Source organism: Anas acuta, chromosome 6 (assembly GCF_963932015.1).
Source record: "Anas acuta chromosome 6, bAnaAcu1.1, whole genome shotgun sequence".
Classification (NCBI taxonomy): domain Eukaryota; kingdom Metazoa; phylum Chordata; class Aves; order Anseriformes; family Anatidae; genus Anas; species Anas acuta.
Genome location: NC_088984.1, coordinates 17,791,354 through 17,810,912, shown reverse-complemented (window position 1 = coordinate 17,810,912; position 19,559 = coordinate 17,791,354). Strand labels below are relative to the sequence as shown.

At 34.3% G+C, this 19,559-nt stretch overlaps 1 protein-coding gene across 5 annotated transcripts in view; it reads left to right on the top strand.

The window, feature by feature from the left end:
• KCNH7 (potassium voltage-gated channel subfamily H member 7) overlaps window positions 1–19,559 on the top strand; it is a 224,188-nt gene that overhangs the window by 171,272 nt on the left and 33,357 nt on the right. For all 5 annotated transcript variants that reach the window (XM_068687706.1, XM_068687705.1, XM_068687704.1 and 2 more), the window contains 3 exons: window positions 6,253–6,652; window positions 7,344–7,543; window positions 18,077–18,329. In XM_068687706.1, the coding sequence (XP_068543807.1) occupies window positions 6,253–6,652; window positions 7,344–7,543; window positions 18,077–18,329 (853 nt within the window). The remainder of the gene's footprint in view (window positions 1–6,252; window positions 6,653–7,343; window positions 7,544–18,076; window positions 18,330–19,559) is intronic.

Below are 19,559 nucleotides of genomic sequence, written 5' to 3'. Positions count from 1 at the left end.
CAGAGGGAATATGCTGACAGTTACCAAAAGAAAACTTTTGTATTCAGAAGGTGACTTAAAAGCTCAGAGATTCAAGAGAAACTGTTTGCTCACCTTTTGCATTCATTGTCTGGGATATATCTCAGTCTTTCAGATTTTTTTTTCTGCATTTTTGATAGTGCAGGCACATGAACAACAAATATACTGACAATGGCATTACTTCTAACTTGGACCATATCGTGCCCCTGCAAGAGTGGTCTGCTTCCCTCTCTGATCAGTGAGCACTCATCACTGCCAAAAATTCTGTTCAGCTATAGGAAGTGTGAAACGGCATGAATTACAATGGTAATCAATTCCAAAGTTCAGTGAAGGATTGCTCTTTGGATCATCATCATACCCTAAAAATCATCCTACCACCCCTCACCTGCTACAGAAATCCTTAACAGTACAGTGCCAGGTGCTAAACTGATGTTAAAGGGATAGTTTTAACATAAGATAATATTAAATATTAGTAGAAGACAGGTGCATTTCTACAGATGAGTAGCTAAATATCAAAACCGGGAATTATCAGAAATTATTGGACGAAGTAATCACTCTTCAGTGATTTGTGGGGACAGGACAAGGGGTAATGGCCACAAAATTGAGCACAGGAAGTTCTGCACCAACATGAGAAAGAACTTCATGTTGAGGGTGATGGAGCACTGGAACAGGCTGCCCAGGGAGGTTGTGGAGTCTCCTTCTCTGTAGATATTCAAGGCCCATCTGGGCCAAGTTCCTACCTGGGAAGCCTGCTCTAAGGAACCTGCTTTGGCAGGGGGGTTGGACCCGATGATCTCTCGAGGTCCCTTCCAACCCCTACAATTCTGTGATTCTATGATTCTGTAATGACATTTTCAGTATTTCAGATATAAGTAAATTAATTATTTATTCTCTCCAAACCTGTTAATTGAAGTTTCACTATTGGTAAAAAATAGTTTGTTTACCTAATCAGCAATGAAACTATACACATTATGACCAGTTCATCATGCCATACTGACTTCTCTCTCTCATTCATGGTATTAAATATGTCGATCACTTTTTTTAAGCCTTTACTTACTGCAATTTTGCTTCCTATATTGCTAACTATAATATTTCCACAGAAATCCCTTTTTGATAGTTTACTTAGAGGAAGCAAATGTAAAACTGTTAGAATGAAGCCTTTTTCATTTAATAGATTTTTTTGCTGTCATGAGGGTTATCTCTTTTATGAAATAGCTCTTTTTTGTTATCTAGAGATTCTTCAAATAAGATCTCCTATGAACAATTGTATTGAACAGTCTTTTTATTAAACAGCATAAGCTCCAAAGAGAGCTCTGTGTGTGCTCACCCAGCTTTAAAACACCTTGATATCAAACCAAGTCTAGAAAGGGCAGGAGATAATAATCCAAATACCACATGCGGCACTATCTGAATGCTTCCATTTGAGCTATACTTTGTCAGCCATAGGAAAGCAACAGAGCAAAACAGTTAACTTTCCAATTTCTAAAGTGAGAATTAATAGAATTTAAAATGAACTTTCTATTTTAAAAGACTCTTAAAATTCTTATGGCTAGTAATAAACTACTGCCTTTTGTGTGTGCGTGTTTTAAATATTAAGTGACATTCCTGATATTTATGAAGATAAAATAATGGATACATAGACTTTTTACTTTATATTCTTTTGGTAGTTTATTTTTAATTACGCTGGTCATCTCAGAGAAAAACAGATAAAGAAAAAAAATAGAAAACCAGAATTTCTTCCCTTTCATCTAGAACTTACTGCACTAAAACATACTGACAAATGATGGCAATGGTTTCAGCAACATAATTTTCATATTTTTTGTTTATTTGAGGTCAGATATAACATTCAGCTGAAATATGAAAAAAGGAAAAAGAAAAAAAAAAAACAACTATGAAGGTTTTCACTTTTTTCTGTTTCTACAAATAATAGTGATTAAAACTATTTTACAACTAAACACATCAACAGGAAAACTGCTGCCTTAGGACATAAAAATAAATACATTGAATACATTGATATATATTGGTATATCCAGTATACTCACAAAATGTAAGGGTGAAAGTGTCTTCTATTGGTAGCAATAGAACAAGAAAATAGGTGGGGTTTGGATGAAAGGGAGACATATAAATCAAACGTTCCTCTCTAAGTTTTGACATGTCTTCACTTATACAGTGTATCTGATAAAGCAAAACAAAAAGAAAAGTCCAGCAGTTCTAGAATTGGAGACTGAACCTGAGAGTCCTAACTGCAGCACCACCGATCTTTAACATCTGCTTCCCCCATCACACAAAATGAAAAGCTAAATTCTGAAATGTGTTAGGGATTTGTATCGGAGAGAAAATAGTTAACTGTACTTGATACTCTACTACTCATGTTTCATAGATTTATTTGCAGTCTGCAGGAAGGGTAGAATGATGGTAATCGTTTTACCAAAAAAGTTTCGGTGCAAGAAAATATCGAGAAACTGAGGACCTTATAATACCAGGAAGATGGAAAGAACCCTGGCAGATGAAATACCATGTAAGCAAGTGTACATTGGAAGAGACAGTTTGAGCTACTTGTACACATCAGTGGGTTATTTGGTTGAAAAAAGAGACAAATAAGAGAAGGCATTAAAGATACATGCATTAATGATAATGGATGTTATGAAGAAAGAAAAAAAATCTAGAACAAAAGTAAGGATTTCTCCATCAGTGAGAAAGTCACCAATTGTAAATGACTTTTTGCAGAGAGGAGGTTTAGGCTAGGGTTCCTCCTAGGGAAAGGTTCTTCACCAAGAAAGTGTTCAGGCACTGGAACAGGCTCCCCAAGAAAGTGGTCACAGCAATGAGCCTGACGGAGTTTAGAAAGTGTTTGGACAACACTCTCAGACATAGGGCCTGATTTTTGGATGATCCTGTGTAGGGCAAGGAGCTGCACTCGATGATCCTTGTAAGTCCCTTCCAAATCGGGGTATTCCGTGATCACATGAAATGTCTTCTATGCTGTTATTTAACTCATGCAAAGAACCATGTAGATGTCAAAGAACCATTGTAGACATGACATATGGCTTTTATTTTTTATTTTTTGTACTATTACTAGAGTAAAAAAGTAAAAAAAAAAAAAAAATTTACACCAGGGGAAAAATATCTATTTATATATTATTACCATTTGAAAAATGAGGAGCAGTTCCTCAAGTACATCATGTCTCTTTTACTGGGAGGTTTTCTGTCTGCATATTTATAGTGTCTGCACTATGAATACGTTCAATTATAGGGTCAAAATCTTTACTGTCTTTACTGTAAGACTATACAGAGTCTGCAATTTAAAGTATTGTTCTTAACAAAGTTATTAAGAACAAAATATGGCAAAAAGATGATCGTCTGGAGGAACATACGTGGATGAGGATTCTTTCATTTAGGACAATTTTGCTTTCAAGCCATTGCTGAAACAGTTATTACTTTGTGTGTCTTCTTAAAGAAGTTGTGTTATTTTCTCACTGCACAATAAAAAGATAAAGATTATGTTTTTTCACACCCTTCTGAAATTATCAGTTATTATTTTTCATTCCTTTTAAAAAATAAAAAAATAAAATTAAAAAGTGTTATACTCTTTTGGGGAACATTTATATGGGAAGAGCTGCAGTTGTAACTGGAATGAAAATCGTTATAGAGAATTACTGCCATATACATATATACACTTCTAATCCAGGTCTCCATTCTGTACTATAGCTGGAAAATATCAAAAAAAAAAAAAAAAAAAAAAAAAGTGTTTTGAAAGGACAGGTAGTGCAATAACCAAACAGGACAAAAATATCAAAATTAAGTTGCCTATATTGATTAAAAAAATATATATATAGGTTAGCAGAATGGGATATGTAAACATAACATAAAAGAGCGCTGCTCTTTTTTACTTTTCTCAATAATTTGGTTTACTTGTGGTGAATAAGTAAATTTGAGAATCTATAATGTATCTTTCCACAGAATCTATTTAAAATTGATATTACCCTAAAATCTTCATCTTGGTAATAAATCTTACCAATAAAGAAAAAACTTCTTCAATGTCTGTAGGGGTTTTAGATTCTGAAAGCACTTAAATATATTCTGTGGTCTTAACGAATTCCAGTTTGTATATACAGTTAAGTGCCTTAGGTAAATGGAATGCTGTTTGCACTGAATAAATTATACCGGGGTGAAATGAACCTTTTTCCATCTTCTACCATTCCATATTCACAGTTTCAGTAGTTATGAAATTCTTATATACTTCCAGCCTACAGTAAATGTTGCTACTGAAAATAATAATAATAATGATAATAATAATAATTAAAAAAAAAAATTCTGATGCTGGGTATCCAGCAACCCTTGAACTTGTCCAAGTGATAAAGCCAGGTATGATGAAAATAGGGCATCAAGCAATTCAGAGAACAGAGAATCATCAATCAGGTTGCTATTTACAGATGTTAATTGCTGGAACTGAATGGGTAAAGCAGACAGAGTGGGACTTCTGCCTCCTTGTGTGCCGTGCTAAGTGAAGTATTCCCAACACACCAAGGAAAATAAGCTGCATGAGGCATAGTTCTGACACCAAGTACGTCTGTCCCTGTGCAAATGACACATCAGAGGCAGACTGTACTTTGTGAACTCTACATCCACACTGAGAAGCGGACAGCATATAAAAGCATACCAAAAACTGTGGATCATGCTTACCACCTCTACTGTCAGCAGTATTTCAGAGTTTCTGCTGAGTTAAAGGAAGCACAAACTCACGATTGGTTTCTTGATAGTTTAAAACATATCTGGTTCCCTTCAGTGCTGATTTCACCCTGAAGACCTGTGTTATACACCTCTGGCATACGCCAGATCTCACACGGGTGCAGTATCTAAGAATGCAGCTGACATTGAGGCTGCATAATATTAACAAGTCTTATCTTAAGAATGTTGTCTTAACATAATTGTTGACTTGTTTGGAATTCACAATCTACCTACAGATCTTTTTAAGGGATGCTGTAAGAAAATGTTGCATCTTGCATAGTGTAAAGATATAATTACATCTGTAATAGAATGGTTTCAACAGCCTCACTAGGACAAATATTATCTTTTTAAAAGTTTACTCTAGACATTAAGGGATCATAAATATTAAAGCCTGACCTACCTTACAAAAAAAGTACCTAATGACAATATTCACATGCTGAAGCTCAACTAAGGCATAAGTTTTTGAAGGATATGTGGTGTACCTGTCTATTGAGGTCACAATCAATAAAACAGCCTTCTTTATAGAAATCCCCTATGAAATTATTCTTTGTGATGTTAGGTTAACCAGAGTGTTACCCAGTTTTACTGTATATTATCCTCTTGCTCATTTACTCAGAAAATACAGACGTATATTACATTGCACTTAATATACATGCATGTTAAAAAAGGAAGTAAAAATATTTTAAATGTATCTTGACACTTACTGTACTTTAATATATGCTTAGATTTAATGGTAAGAAAATGGTAAGGTTATTTTTGAAATACAGTAGTTATAATTTACAATATTGTCAATGTCTTTTACGAGGAGTTTAGAAGTATTGCAAAGTTTCACAGATTGATTTGAAAATTGTGAATTTACCTTACTAAGCATTAGATTTCTTTAGAAAGTTCAGAACCCCAAATGGACTGTAATCAATCATGATGCTGATCAGCACTTAAATGCTTGGAAAATATTCCTGTCCTATATCTGACCCATATTTTTTTTAAAATGTGTAGTACTTTTATTATTGACCTCTACCACTACACTTGCAAGTTGCAGAATGAAGGATGTAGAGAACATTAACCTGGAGTGTGGCAACAGTAACATTTCCATGATTTTCTTTGCATAATGGCTCTTTTTTTTTTTTTGCCTGAATACAGTGTTCTGAGCATTACAGACAGAAACAATATTTGCAGAATAAGATATTTATTCTTGTGGGGTCATTTCTTCTCTATGCCTCTTCTCTTCTAGAACATGAATGGCAGAGCATTGTAAGAAGTCTCCAAGTTAGTATCAAATTGTCACACACCTAGTGTTCTTGTTTCCTTCACTGTTTTTATAATGAATTTGATAGAAAATGCAATGAATTTGCAAGAAAATGCAATCAAGATGACATTGAAAAAGGTTACTCTACTGCTTTTGTCTGTTCCCCAGAAATAATGGAATTTGCACTGGTTTATTCATGTCAACTAATTGTATGTTTGCTAACAGGGAAAATCTTTTTCAATTTATATCTTTTTTTACAGACAACAACATTAATAGGTCTTCTGAAGACAGCTAGACTGCTGCGTTTGGTGAGGGTAGCACGGAAATTGGACAGATATTCAGAATATGGTGCTGCAGTTCTGATGCTCCTTATGTGCATATTTGCACTAATTGCACACTGGCTTGCTTGCATTTGGTATGCCATTGGAAATGTAGAAAGACCTTACCTGGCACATAAGATTGGCTGGTTGGATTCTTTAGGAGAACAATTAGGAAAGCATTACAATAAGAGTGATGCAAGCTCTGGACCATCCATCAAGGACAAATATGTTACAGCACTTTATTTTACATTCAGCAGTCTGACAAGTGTAGGATTTGGAAATGTGTCTCCAAACACCAACTCAGAGAAAATCTTCTCCATCTGTGTTATGTTGATTGGCTGTAAGTAGTTTATTATTATTACTATTATTATTGTTATTATTATTTTGTGGTGTTGAGCAAATAACTTAACGAACTCTAAACTAGTAAAATTATAAGCATGCAGCTGGAGAGGCAAACTCCTAAGGAAAGCAACCGTTATATGTGAAAATATGTTGTGATGACTCATGCAGTGTCAGGAAGCCTGAGGTATCAATGTTTCTTAGATTGTGCTGAACCAACTTAAAGCGGTTATTAGAAAAAAGCTACATTTTTTAAGGTCTATGAACATGTATCTAACTAACTGACTGTTTTTAAATATTCTTTTCAAACCTGGAGATATAAATTTATGTGTACTTTCTTACTTCTGCCCTTTGTTCTTAACTTTGTACTTGGCTTTAATTCCTAATTCCTACCTCTACCAAAAACTGTAAAATCAGATGAACCTAACTTACAACAATAAATTCAAGGCTACAAATCTCAAAAGAAAAATATTGCCATCTTGATTACTATTTAATATTTATGCTTCTTCTGCAGAGTTGGTTCTGATATAATCAAACAAATAAAAAGCTTCAAGTAATTCAAATCCACATCTGAAAGTGTTACTAGTCTTCCCTGAGCTGTTCTGTCTACAAAGTTCACTATTGTGCACTGTTGCATCACCTGCAAAACCCAATGATAGAACTTAAGCACATTTTGTTTCTATTTAATCCAGCATTAATGTATGCTAGTATTTTTGGAAACGTATCTGCAATAATCCAAAGACTCTATTCGGGAACTGCACGGTATCACATGCAGATGCTGAGAGTAAAGGAGTTTATACGCTTTCATCAAATCCCTAATCCTCTGCGGCAGCGACTTGAGGAATACTTCCAGCATGCGTGGACGTACACCAATGGCATTGACATGAACATGGTATGTTTTTCTGGTTTTCAGGCATGGGTGCTGATAAATGGATGTGAATTTAGAAAGTGATCGTGAGTCTTCATTATTTATAACTTTAACAGTATGAGTTTTAGAAGATGTATTTATAGCAATTATTGAAAATCAAGCCATTTCAAAGTTGGCGTTAAAACATTTAGGTGCTTAGATTATTACAAGCTATAACAGAAATCTGAACTCTTATAGTGCATAGGAAAATGAGAATTGCAGTGGACTATTATAAGCTTAAGATAAGGAAAAAGAAAAAAAAAAAAGTGGGCTTGCTGCATACATAGGTGATTCAGAAATTTGTTTGTTCTTTGGCCTGATTTTCCACTACCAGTATAAAACAAGAATACCTTTATTGGTATCTACAGCATTACCCTTATAGAAAGCCTGCAGCCAACACCTTTACAAAATCCTATCATGTAATTTACATCAGGTAAATTGGCGGTGGATGGAAGAAAGGATCAGGCAGATGGGTCAACTGCTCTTTTTGAGAGAAATACTCTGATCATCCAAACATTCCAAACAGTAGCTTGCTTGTAACCATGCAATTTTGTACTGAAAGTCAACACAATACTACTAATCATTCAGGAATCCACAGAACCTCATTTCTAGGAAATGGCAAGGTACAAGACTTTCTGCTCCTGAGATCTGATTTTAGGGATTGATTAAAAAACCTGCAAATGCTCCTTATGTAGACATATTTGGCCAGATAAAAAACAATAACAATTTTCTAATGACCAAAAGTAAGCATCTATATTTCTAGTTTCTTTTCTGAAGATAGCAGCTATTTTTCTGAAAAGTTGACTTAGTTTAGAAGACACTGAGAGAACTGAGCATCATAAGTATCTGTGAATCCATGTCTCTGGAGGAATACTTTCCAGAGCTATTCTGAGTTAAAAAGACTTTGCAGAGCTCTCCAAAAAGTTGGCAAAACCAATAAAACTCTATAAATTCTGGTGACAATTTAACTAGAAATCAACCTCCCAAATTTTGACAAATTCAAACAGCTTCCGTGTGGCATCCGTACGCACATTTGTGAATAAGACTGTTAAAGTGGTATACTTTTCTGCTGTAAGCAGAAACTATAGTCTTTGTTTAAAGCTTTTATAAAGCTGAATCCATGACAGCCTGAGTTTACGGTTACCATTAAGTAAAGCAGATCTTAAAAGTAAGACAAGAGCTTAAATATATTGGGCTTCACCTCCCACTTCCACAAGTGTCCCCCCCAGAGGGATATTATGTCCAGCTCAGAATAAGAATATTTGTATAAGCCTCTGCTGGGGATTACTGCAGTGAATGGCAGCAACAGTAGCTTCATCCTACATAGCACTGAAAGGCCTTAATTCCCTCCGATGGCAATGGGAGTATGGGATACTCAGCACTTTGTAGGATCAGGCCCTTAAGCTGCAGGTGGGTGCAGCCTAAGCCTAAAGTAGTTTATTGAATTATTTCTGAAGATATTACAAAATCATGTATGCCTTAACTAATTCATTAGCACTAATGGATGTACAAACACCTGTTTCACATGAAATAGTAACTAAAACTGGATGTTGTCAGGTTAAACTTTGCGTAATGCAGGAACTGGTGTAATGGAAATAGTCTTGGATTTGTCATTGATGTGAAAGAGTAACTAAATGGATTTAATAGCCCATATTCTGAAATATGATTGTGAGGCAGTATGGAGGCTTTTTTTTTAAATAAAATGTGGAAAAAAAAATCAAGTTTAGCATCTTGTTATGTTTTATCTCTTGCTGAGTTCACAATTCTAACCCTCAGGTTTTATGGCACTTAATTTTCATAAAATGTGAGTTTGAATATATTACACTTGGTGCAAGGATAATATGACAATTGTTTGATTTACTTTGTACTTATGAAAGATTTATCTCTTTCCTGTCTGCTTCATACCTAAATACATGGAATAACACCACCCACTGGTAAGAGCAGGAGGTATTTATATCAAATTTAATTCCAGTATAAAGTGTGGAGAATATCCATGTTATCTGTTGGGTTTAGAGCTTGTTCAGTGCTTTCTAATTTTATTTATTTATTTTTTTTTTTGCATGATGAAGGGGTAGTTAGCGAAGGGATATAATCCAAGTGGAATCAGATGTGGGGCAAAATGGCTACTAAAATTAGGAATTAAGAAATGCTAATCTAACCACATTTATTAATCACTGTTTTACCCCACAACTCAAATCATGCTTTTCTGCCCAAAAAAGGTCATGTGCATATTGGTTTGCATTAGATAGTTGCTCTGTAGGAATGTCAGTGACAAAGTTGCCATGCTGATCATTCTGCATTATCCTTTGTGTGAATGCTCTTAGTTCTGACCATATATGCATGTTAGCACAAGCATCAATGAAGTTTTCTCGGCTATAAGCCATGTGCATATGAATGGACTTGCATGTGGTATTGAGAACCTAATTTTGCATGAAATATTTGCATTTACACACCAAAGGGCTAATACTGCCCTCAGACAAATGTGTTTGACTCCTGTTGATATTTACTAGGAGTTTTTTACAAATATCTGAAGGCAGAATTTGATCCAATCTTTCTTTTTCATTTCATTTCATTACTGAAAATTGAGTAAAATTAGAAAACTCAATCCTCTTTCTCCTTTGAAATATGAAATGCATGAATAACTTACTATATATATATGTACAGAACATGTATACATATACACATATATATATGAAAATAATACTAGAAAACATGTTTCAAAAGATGCTTTTAATTGTCATCAGTAGTATACATAAGAAATCAGGAAATGTGGAAAAAATATAAATTCAGGAATAATACTGTATTAAGACTACATAGCCGTGTTTTCTTAAACAAAGTCCTACACTTTACACTGAAAATCAGAAGATAATATATTTTTTTATTTGAAATGGTTAAACTTAAAAGTAGCTTTAAAAATTTGCTGTTGAAATATCCTGAGAACATTGCTTATTTGTACATTTGTTCCCCTCCACTTCATTTCTACATCTCTTTGATTATGTTTCATTGCATAATGTATTTTGATAAAAAACAGTTCCACATAATTATGCATGGACTGGATAAACAGGATTTGGGATTTATTTTAATCTGGATAAAAATCTTGAGTCTACAGAATAAGCATAATTTAAATCATATCCCTGTGGTATACACTGGCAAAGTTAAATTCCAAGAAAATTATTTACAGTCTATATTGTTTCATGAAATATCTCACCAGTCTCAAAGATTCAATTACTTTTCTTTTTTTAAATTATCCTGTTCTGTTTTTCCTAAATTCTCTTTGCCTTCTTTTCCCTACTTCATTCCAGCATTATCAGTCCAGCACTGATAATAGCATGCCTGTGATGCTTTCTTTAAAAAGATAACCTATTTAGTGTTTGAGATCCTTTTTTAAGTTATGCATGTATTTTTTATAAATTCCCCCTTTCTTTCCATGGATCTTCTGTACATCAGAATAGCTTTATTGGTTTATTTTACCTTAAATAAAATAAAATAAAATAAAAAAGTTCAAAGTAAATAATTGGGACAAGTTTAGAAAGTGTTTAGCCAAATGTAAGTTAATTAAAATTTTGGATGCAGGACAGATACGTTTTTGGTTTGGGCTTTGGTAGTATGAAAGAAGAGAGCAAGTCAACATTTTTACGTATAAATTTATGGAACCTTTATCTAGCAAGCATCCAGGCAAATGGTTGTTTTTATACTTGTAACTAGTTGTGGCTTCAGCGATTAAACAAGTACAGCAGGACACACAGCTATCTCGACAGTTCAGAACCAGCAATGCCACTTTATGCAACTTAAAGGCAGGTTCATCATTGCTTTGGTAAGGCTTCTTTTGTAAGAAATTGGACACTGGTCACTGAAACCACTATACTTTGTAATTCTTGCTTTTGCCACTACTGTAATCCCTTCTTAAGACCAAAACAAATCTACCAATACAACTACTGCCAGCAGTATCTTTGAAACAGAAAGACAGGAAAGTAAACTCAAATTTCAAAAATAGCAATGTTGCTTATAACATCAGAAGAGTAATCCAAATTAGAAGTGTTTGGAACAAAAACTAGTAGTAATTGGTTACACAGAGGGAATATGTAATCATGATGAAAAGTGGTACTGTTACTTGCCTCTATGTCATGATGGAAATCATACAACATAAGCTTACCAAAAAGTACCTTAGATATGAGATATGTAAAGCTGTTCATTTATGTAAAGCTGTTCTTTCTTTTTCTGTAACAAGACTACTTAAAAAACATGCATGACTACATTTAATCAAGTTATGGGAAAGAAGATCTCATATAAACAATATGAGGTTCGAGAATGTCAATCTATTTGCAAAGTTATCTTTTATCAGTTTCTCTCTGAATGGCTTGGTCTAACATCTCAAAACAAGAGCAATTAATAATTTTCCAACTATCATCACCATATTTTTGGAAATATGTGGATCTAGCCTACTTCCAGCTTGTGCAGGCATTCACCTTTTTGTTTGATTAAAAAGTCAACTTCTGAGGAAGCTGAAATAATTTTCTGTCCTCTTTATCCAGCAATATAACATCTCAGAAATCACCTTTCAGATGTACTCAGAAAGTTTGGTAAGATAAAGAATGATCCACTGCAGCTCCAATAATTTCACACAAATCTCTTTCATGGCAATAAGTGAAAGCAGAAGAAACTAATTCTTGATAAGGTTGTCAGCCATCAAATCTCATTGAAAAGTGAATTAGTACATCATCACAACTTCTCTTCTCTCTCAACTGTTGTAAGGACCTACTTCATATCCTGCCAAAACAAAACAAACAAACAAAAAAAAAAAGATTCTGACTCTGCAATATTTTCTGGTACAAAGAAGAATCATCAGAAATAATTCTTATTCTTTGTAGGAGTCCAAGAGCTGCTGAAACAGAATTATCACCACCTGTGACCTTGTTTATTCTTTTCTAAATGGTGAAAGCCCTTGGAAATACTTCAGCCTTCTGCTTATAGAAATACTTGATTTCTGTAATTAGCTATCACAGAAATAGTAAATTCTCCCTAGAAATAGAACTAGGTTGAATTACATAAAGGCTTTGCCTAGATGAAGCTGCTATTAAAATCTGAAAGTCATATCTTTATAACAGAACTAAACCCTGCACTACTCTTTCCCTCTTGGGGGGACAGACACAAGAGGACAGAGATCCTAATTCAAAATCTATGCAATTTTTCCAGCTAAAGAGTTTCAGATAATACTAAAATCATAGAATCATAGAATCATAGAATATCCTGAGTTGGAAGGGACCCTTAAGGATCATCAAGTCCAACTCTTGACACCGCACAGGTCTACCCAAAAGTTCAGACCATGTGACTAAGTGCACAGTCCAATCTCTTCTTAAATTCAGACAGGCTCGGTGCAGTGACCACTTCCCTGGGGAGCCTGTTCCAGTGTGCAACCACCCTCTCTGTGAAGAACCCCCTCTGATGAGAGGTGGGAGAAAGACGAAAACTGGAGACATAGGTTATTTCACCAAATGTAATAATTAGTATCAATTAATTTCACTCATTCTTACAGAACACAAAAAAAAAATGTTAATTTTGAATATAAATCCTCATTAGAATGAACTCTCCAAGGCATTGGTTTGTTCCCTGTAAGTAGCTCAAAATTTCTTCTTCAGACTGTTCAGGAACTTAATTCAGCTGTAAGTGGCACCAGTGTCCTGAGATTTGTATTATGCAGATGGGATCTAAATAGAGAATAAATGATGTGTGGTTGAAGACAGAAAGTGTCTTTATTCCAGCTTCTTTGCACCTTTAGCTGTTCAATTTTTTGGCGGGTTAGTTTTTGGTTGGAATAGTTTCCCAAACCATTTCAACATAGGGCAGTAATAAAGAGGTAATGTGGGAAAGGACCAGGGTTTCAGTTTATTCCATTTTAAATTGTCATCTGAACTTGAGAGTCTAACTTTATCTTTCCGTATATGTGCTGGGTTCTTGCCCACTCATAAGTCTGACTTTGATCCTAGGAGAAGAAAAACTTAGCCCAAATGAGTTTCAACAGGCCCCAAACAGACCCATGACATTTTTTTCTCTTTTGCCCTCTTTAACTGCTTCCTGGCATTTAATGTTTGATCCTACATATGTATCAACAGAGGAAATGGGTGACAGCTGAAGATTATATGCAGAGTTCAAGGAATATCTTTGACTACTGGACTGCAGGGTCTGGAGCATCTCCAATATTAGCAAAGGCTGAGACAGCTTGGACTGCTCAACCTGGAGAAGTCTCAGGGGGGTCTTATTCATTTGCATAAATGCTTTAAGGAAGGGTGCAAACAAGATGGATCCAGCCTCATTTCAGTGGTGCCCAGTGGACAAGAGGCAATGGGCACAAACTGAAACACAATGTTCTGTCAGAACAACAGGAAGCAGGTTTTATTACTGAGAGTAACTTGAGTGCTGGCACAGGTTTCCCAGAGAGGTTGCAGAGTCTCCATCCTTGGAGAGATTCAAAAGCTGTCTAGAAATGGTCCTAGGCAATCTGCCGGGGCAGGGGCAAATGACATCCGGAGCTCCCTTCCAGCCTCAAACATTCTGTGATCCTGTTGATATAGGATGTGATGATATTTTGATGTTTAATGATGAGTATTGTAGTTAAGATTCTGATTTACTTCTCCTTTGATGTTGTCTAAATATTTTCTGTGGGACAATACCTGTTCCAGAACTGAGGAGAGAAAAATATAAAAATTGTCATGAATCTTATATTTTGCCAGAAATATTTGCTAGTTGTCTGAGGTTAATACATATAAATGTTTCTAATTCTGGTGTCACAAATGTGTCTGATACACGTGTGAGTGATATTTAATTGTCATCTTCTAAAAGAATACTTGATGCAGCTGGATTCCCTCTTCGCATATAAAAGACTACATTCCTCAAGGCAATATGAATCATGTCCCTACTATCATCTCTAAATTTCAATTGTTAATTCCACATTAAATGTTTTATTTCCTTCTCAGTGATACTTTCCTCCTCTCTAAGCATGCCAAATAGATATACCAACATTATTTGACATGGAATAAGTTTCATTTCATAAAGGAAAAGGCAACTGAACTTGGACTCCACAACTATCAAAGAGAAACAACTGGAGCCTTTGGTCACAGCATCATTTTATTTTATTTTATTTTATTTTATTTTATTTTATTTTATTTTATTTTATTTTATTTTATTTTATTTTATTTTATTTTATTTTATTTTATTTTAATTGGTGAGCAGTGGTTTGAGAATGTTTTCCTTCTTTTTTAAATTTCTTTTTAGAACATCTGAGTATCTTCAGTTATGCATGAATTCTGATTCTAATCACGAGAATCTAAGACTTTCCTCACCAGGGCAAGATGGAACCACTGTTAAGGTGATATTGACTGTAACAGACACATGGCAAGAAAGAATGGAGCAACTGAAACCTAAACTTGTATAAATCTTTATTCAAATGATTTATTTACTTTGGATTCATCATTGAGAATAATGTTATTTAAAGTGAAATTTCTCGCTTTATAATTTTCAAAATTTTAAATTCTTTTTATCACTTAGTCCTGCATTCATATAATTTCACGATTATTTTGGCTTTTATTTCTTTTTAAAGTGTTTATTAATTTTTTCTTGCTACACTGGAATATGACTTAAACATGTTTAAAAATTCAAAAAGCTTGCAACAAATAAAGAGAAGTGAAATACAGTATTTAGCTTTGCATTATTTTTAAGACAATCTCATGATTTTGAAGAATGTGTGGACAATTTTCTAATATTTAGAGTTGTCAGTATGTACACATGATATACTGATGTTGATTCCCACATTGTTAGAACATGATTTTTCAATGCAATTTTTCCTGCTGTACACAGACAAAGATATTTCTGAGAATCAGATAATTCCTTATTAACACAAGCTAAAATCGGTTAATAAGATTTTTTTTATCAAAGTAATGAAAATGAATATTGGTAATGTACAAGGCTTGGATTGACAAGAAGTTGTCAATACTGCACAACATAAAATTTAGTTTGGAAACATCTTATTGTATATATCATCAGCTATGGTACTTGGATTCAATACATCACTGCATACTATGTGAGCAATATGGTAAGCTCCTTTTAGTAATGTAGTATATAGCAATGTTTTAACAAATTTATCTTCAAAACAGCTTTTTCTTGCATTTCGAAACTTATGTTAATAGTGTAATCTCCGAAACTCCATTGAAAATTAATGTTGTTTGGGTGGCTGTCACCATTCCAAACATTTGACAGTTGTGGTATTAAGGAGTAAATGTGCTTCCTCTCTGATGTATAGACTGTTATATACACTGTTATAGAGTGTAAGCTCCATGGAGCAGGGACTTTTTCAAGCATAAACAGAGGATAGTATCTTTCAGATGTTATTGGTATTTAAGTAACTATCAACTAATATGCGATGATTTTAGAACAGTTTCATATTAAGCATAAATTAGTTATGAAAATAATTGTTTCTTAAAGATATCACCAAAGTATCTTCAGAAATATAAACCAACACACATGGTCTGCATGGTTTTTGCTTAATGGTAAAGTGAAATCCCTTGATAAATGAGATAAATAGAAGCTGATGTGAAAAACTAATACAACTTGTCCTAAACTGAGTTTCTAACAATTCAAATACCATTTCTTGTAAGTATCTCTGAATAGAAAATGCATTTCCTATTTTACATCTTATAAAAAATGGAGCTCTTCCAAATGATATTCAGATAGGGTTATAAGGAAATAAATAAAATCAGAATAGGTCTTTTTTACTGACATAGCTTGAGAATAATTTCAAAATAAACACCTGCAAATTTTCCCCAGTTGTCTCATTGACCAGACAAATTTAGTTATCAGTTTCTTGTTATCATTCAGTAAATACATTGCTACTATCATTTTTATTCAAATGTAAGTACATTAAAATTAACAGAGTAATTCCATACTAATATATTTTTAGTAGTGTAAGAGATATCGAAAACAGAATGGTAACATAGAAGCTTTTCATTTGTCATGTTTTCTTTTGCTTATTGTTGTTGAATGCTGGCTTTTTCTGAGGATGTATTAATTTCATGTGATAATGCCCTATGACTCACAAAAGTTTTGTATGTATGTGTGTTATAACGTTGTGTTTGTTATTTCACAGCATTGACTTCCCTTAGCAATCATAGAAACATTTAAAACTCAGTTAAAGGTACTAATATTTCATTTATAAATCATAGCTTGGCTCGCGTGGACAAAAGCCTGATATCAGAAATGTATTCATCTTCTCCATTAGCAAGAGATGTTAATAAATTTATGCAAGAAGAGTGAATGCACATATCTTTATTGTGCTGAAGTAAGAACAAATATAGCAACAAATTAATGTATCTTGTATATATATTTTTCTGTGCAGGATACAGGGTAAACAGAAATGAATTGATAATCTGCTTTAATAACAAAAAGTCACATCCTGTTCACATTATTCATGACTGGTAGCATCAGTTCATGTTCTGTCCTTAGAAATATGCAACAGATATAGCCTGTCCCATTGTACTTCCAGGGTAAGCATATGACCCATCATCACTGAGAGAGACAATAGGATTTAAAAGACAGAAAGGGTGGTACATAATAATGTCAGCACCATTTCTGAACAGAGAACATAGAGTTGTGAGGTGGGCAGCACTCCCATAGAAGTCATTTCCAGAAATGTTCATTGACTCTAAAAGAAACAGAGGTAAGCTTTTCTAAATTGTTTAGGATCATTTCAGACATAATGACAACCTTGCAAATAGGTTACTTTTTTTCTTCTAAACAAAATTAGCATGTTACCATGGTACCCAAGAGGAAGCCTGTGGTTCTACTTCAGGCAAATTCCCATTGTTGTAGAGATGAAAAAGGACCATAGCAACTAGCCCTGTTGTTCAAAGAATTAATCATCTGCCTATGTAAATCTGTTTAACATCGTTGTTTCAGTGACACGTTGGTTTTTTTCTGATAAAAATACACATTATACACTTACAACAGAATATATTTAACATGAAAATTTCATTAAAATTCCCCCTTCTGAAAAAAAAATCTCAGATCTCATTCAGATAGCTTTTCACAGGTAGATTTTAAAAATAACATAGTTTTAGCAACAAAATAACATAGTTTTAGAAACAAAATCATCTTATATTAAAAGTAGTACTTTTATAGATGATAAAAAGGAACTAGATACATACAGTCTGAATAGGTGAAATACTTATTTATTATTTTACTGCTGTATATTCATTCATACATATCTTGATACCATTTTTTGCAATGAAATAAATCTTAATAATGAATTTAGGAATCACTACTTTTTGAACTCTATTAACATTCATAACATGTAACTTTTGGAATATAGATTACACTATGCACTTGTTGAATTGTAATACTCCGACAGCCCTTAAGAGCCACCTCTATTTGTATGCCACTTCTTTCCTCCTATCCAGGAAGAAAACATAAACAATTGTATAACACAGCTTTCAGAGCATCTATATGAAATCCTTATGCTTTCCTTTCCAGGTCCTGAAGGGGTTTCCAGAATGCTTACAAGCTGACATTTGTCTGCACCTCAACCAAAATTTGCTCCAGAATTGCAAAGCTTTCCGAGGGGCCAGTAAAGGCTGTCTTCGAGCTTTGGCTATGAAATTTAAGACAACACATGCACCTCCTGGAGACACGCTAGTGCACTGTGGAGATGTTCTCACTGCTCTTTATTTTGTGTCAAGAGGCTCCATTGAAATCCTTAAGAGTGACATTGTTGTAGCCATTCTTGGTAAGTAGATTACTGCAATGCATGTTAAAAGTCAGGGGACTGAAAAGAAACATTTGTTGTTCCTGGGTTAGGAAATTTGTGAATGTCACTGTTATTTAAAATTAAGCAGAGAAATAATTTAAGGAGCAAAGTCTACATCACTCCAATAATCCCTGTGCACCAAAGAGCTCCAGTCATTTGAAAATCTAGAATATAAGAGCAGGAGTGAGTCACATTTATCCCTAGGTAAATGGTGAGATGCAAGTTGAGACAAGTTGATGTCAAGTAACTCCAGTTCTGATTATGCTGCATCAGTCAAAGTTTTTGATATCCTTTTCCTGAACAGTGTATGGGAGTACTGAGGTCCATAGACTCACTATATGTAGAAACACATGTACATGTATCTAATTTAAGCAGTGTCTTCTAGAAGTTTTCAGAAATGTCTGCTTCTATCCCCTGAGCACATAGAAAAGGAAGAGAGTACCAGATTAATCTGATCGAGACTGATACCTAATTGTAATAACACTAGAAATTTCCCTTGTATTTCTTATCAGCATGTTCTTGTTTGTATTGAATGGGGCGTTATTTGTTCTCTTTACCAATGAAGTTTGTCTCAGAACAATGTTCAGTCCAGCTTACCTACAGCTGATGATGACTCTTATGTGGAACCAATAAGATATATTAGGTATAGTATTTTAAAAAGAAAAATAACTAAAACTCTACCTAAATAAAACTACTGATTTGTTTCTTCAATTTAGAATCAGGTAATAAGAATGCAAGGAACATCTGAATAGATATATAAGGTGGTAGAGTCACCGTCTCTGGGAATGTTTACGGAAAGCTTGGACATGATGCTTGGGTACATCATCTAGTGGTAGGGGGATGGTTGGACCAGATGATCTTAAAGGTCTTTTCCAACCTTAATGATTCTGTGATTTTGCTACAATGAAGTAGATGAAGCAAAATGTGGACTGGTAGCAGTATGTTGCTATTAATTCACTTGTGACTGCTTTTCTGCTAGTGCTTTTGCAGAGTGGATACCTGAACAGAAATACAAAGGCCTGCCTACAGCAATCCTTCCCTATTTTTAGATAGAGTTATCAAGAGAATTTGTCATTTCATGCTGTTGCATTTCATCAGCTGGGCCAGCTTTAAGCACAAGCAAATTAGGGACCATGCAAGTATAACACTGTGAGATTTTTACTCACTTGTCTTCCCCAGATTCTGAACAGCGTGATTCACTGAGGACTT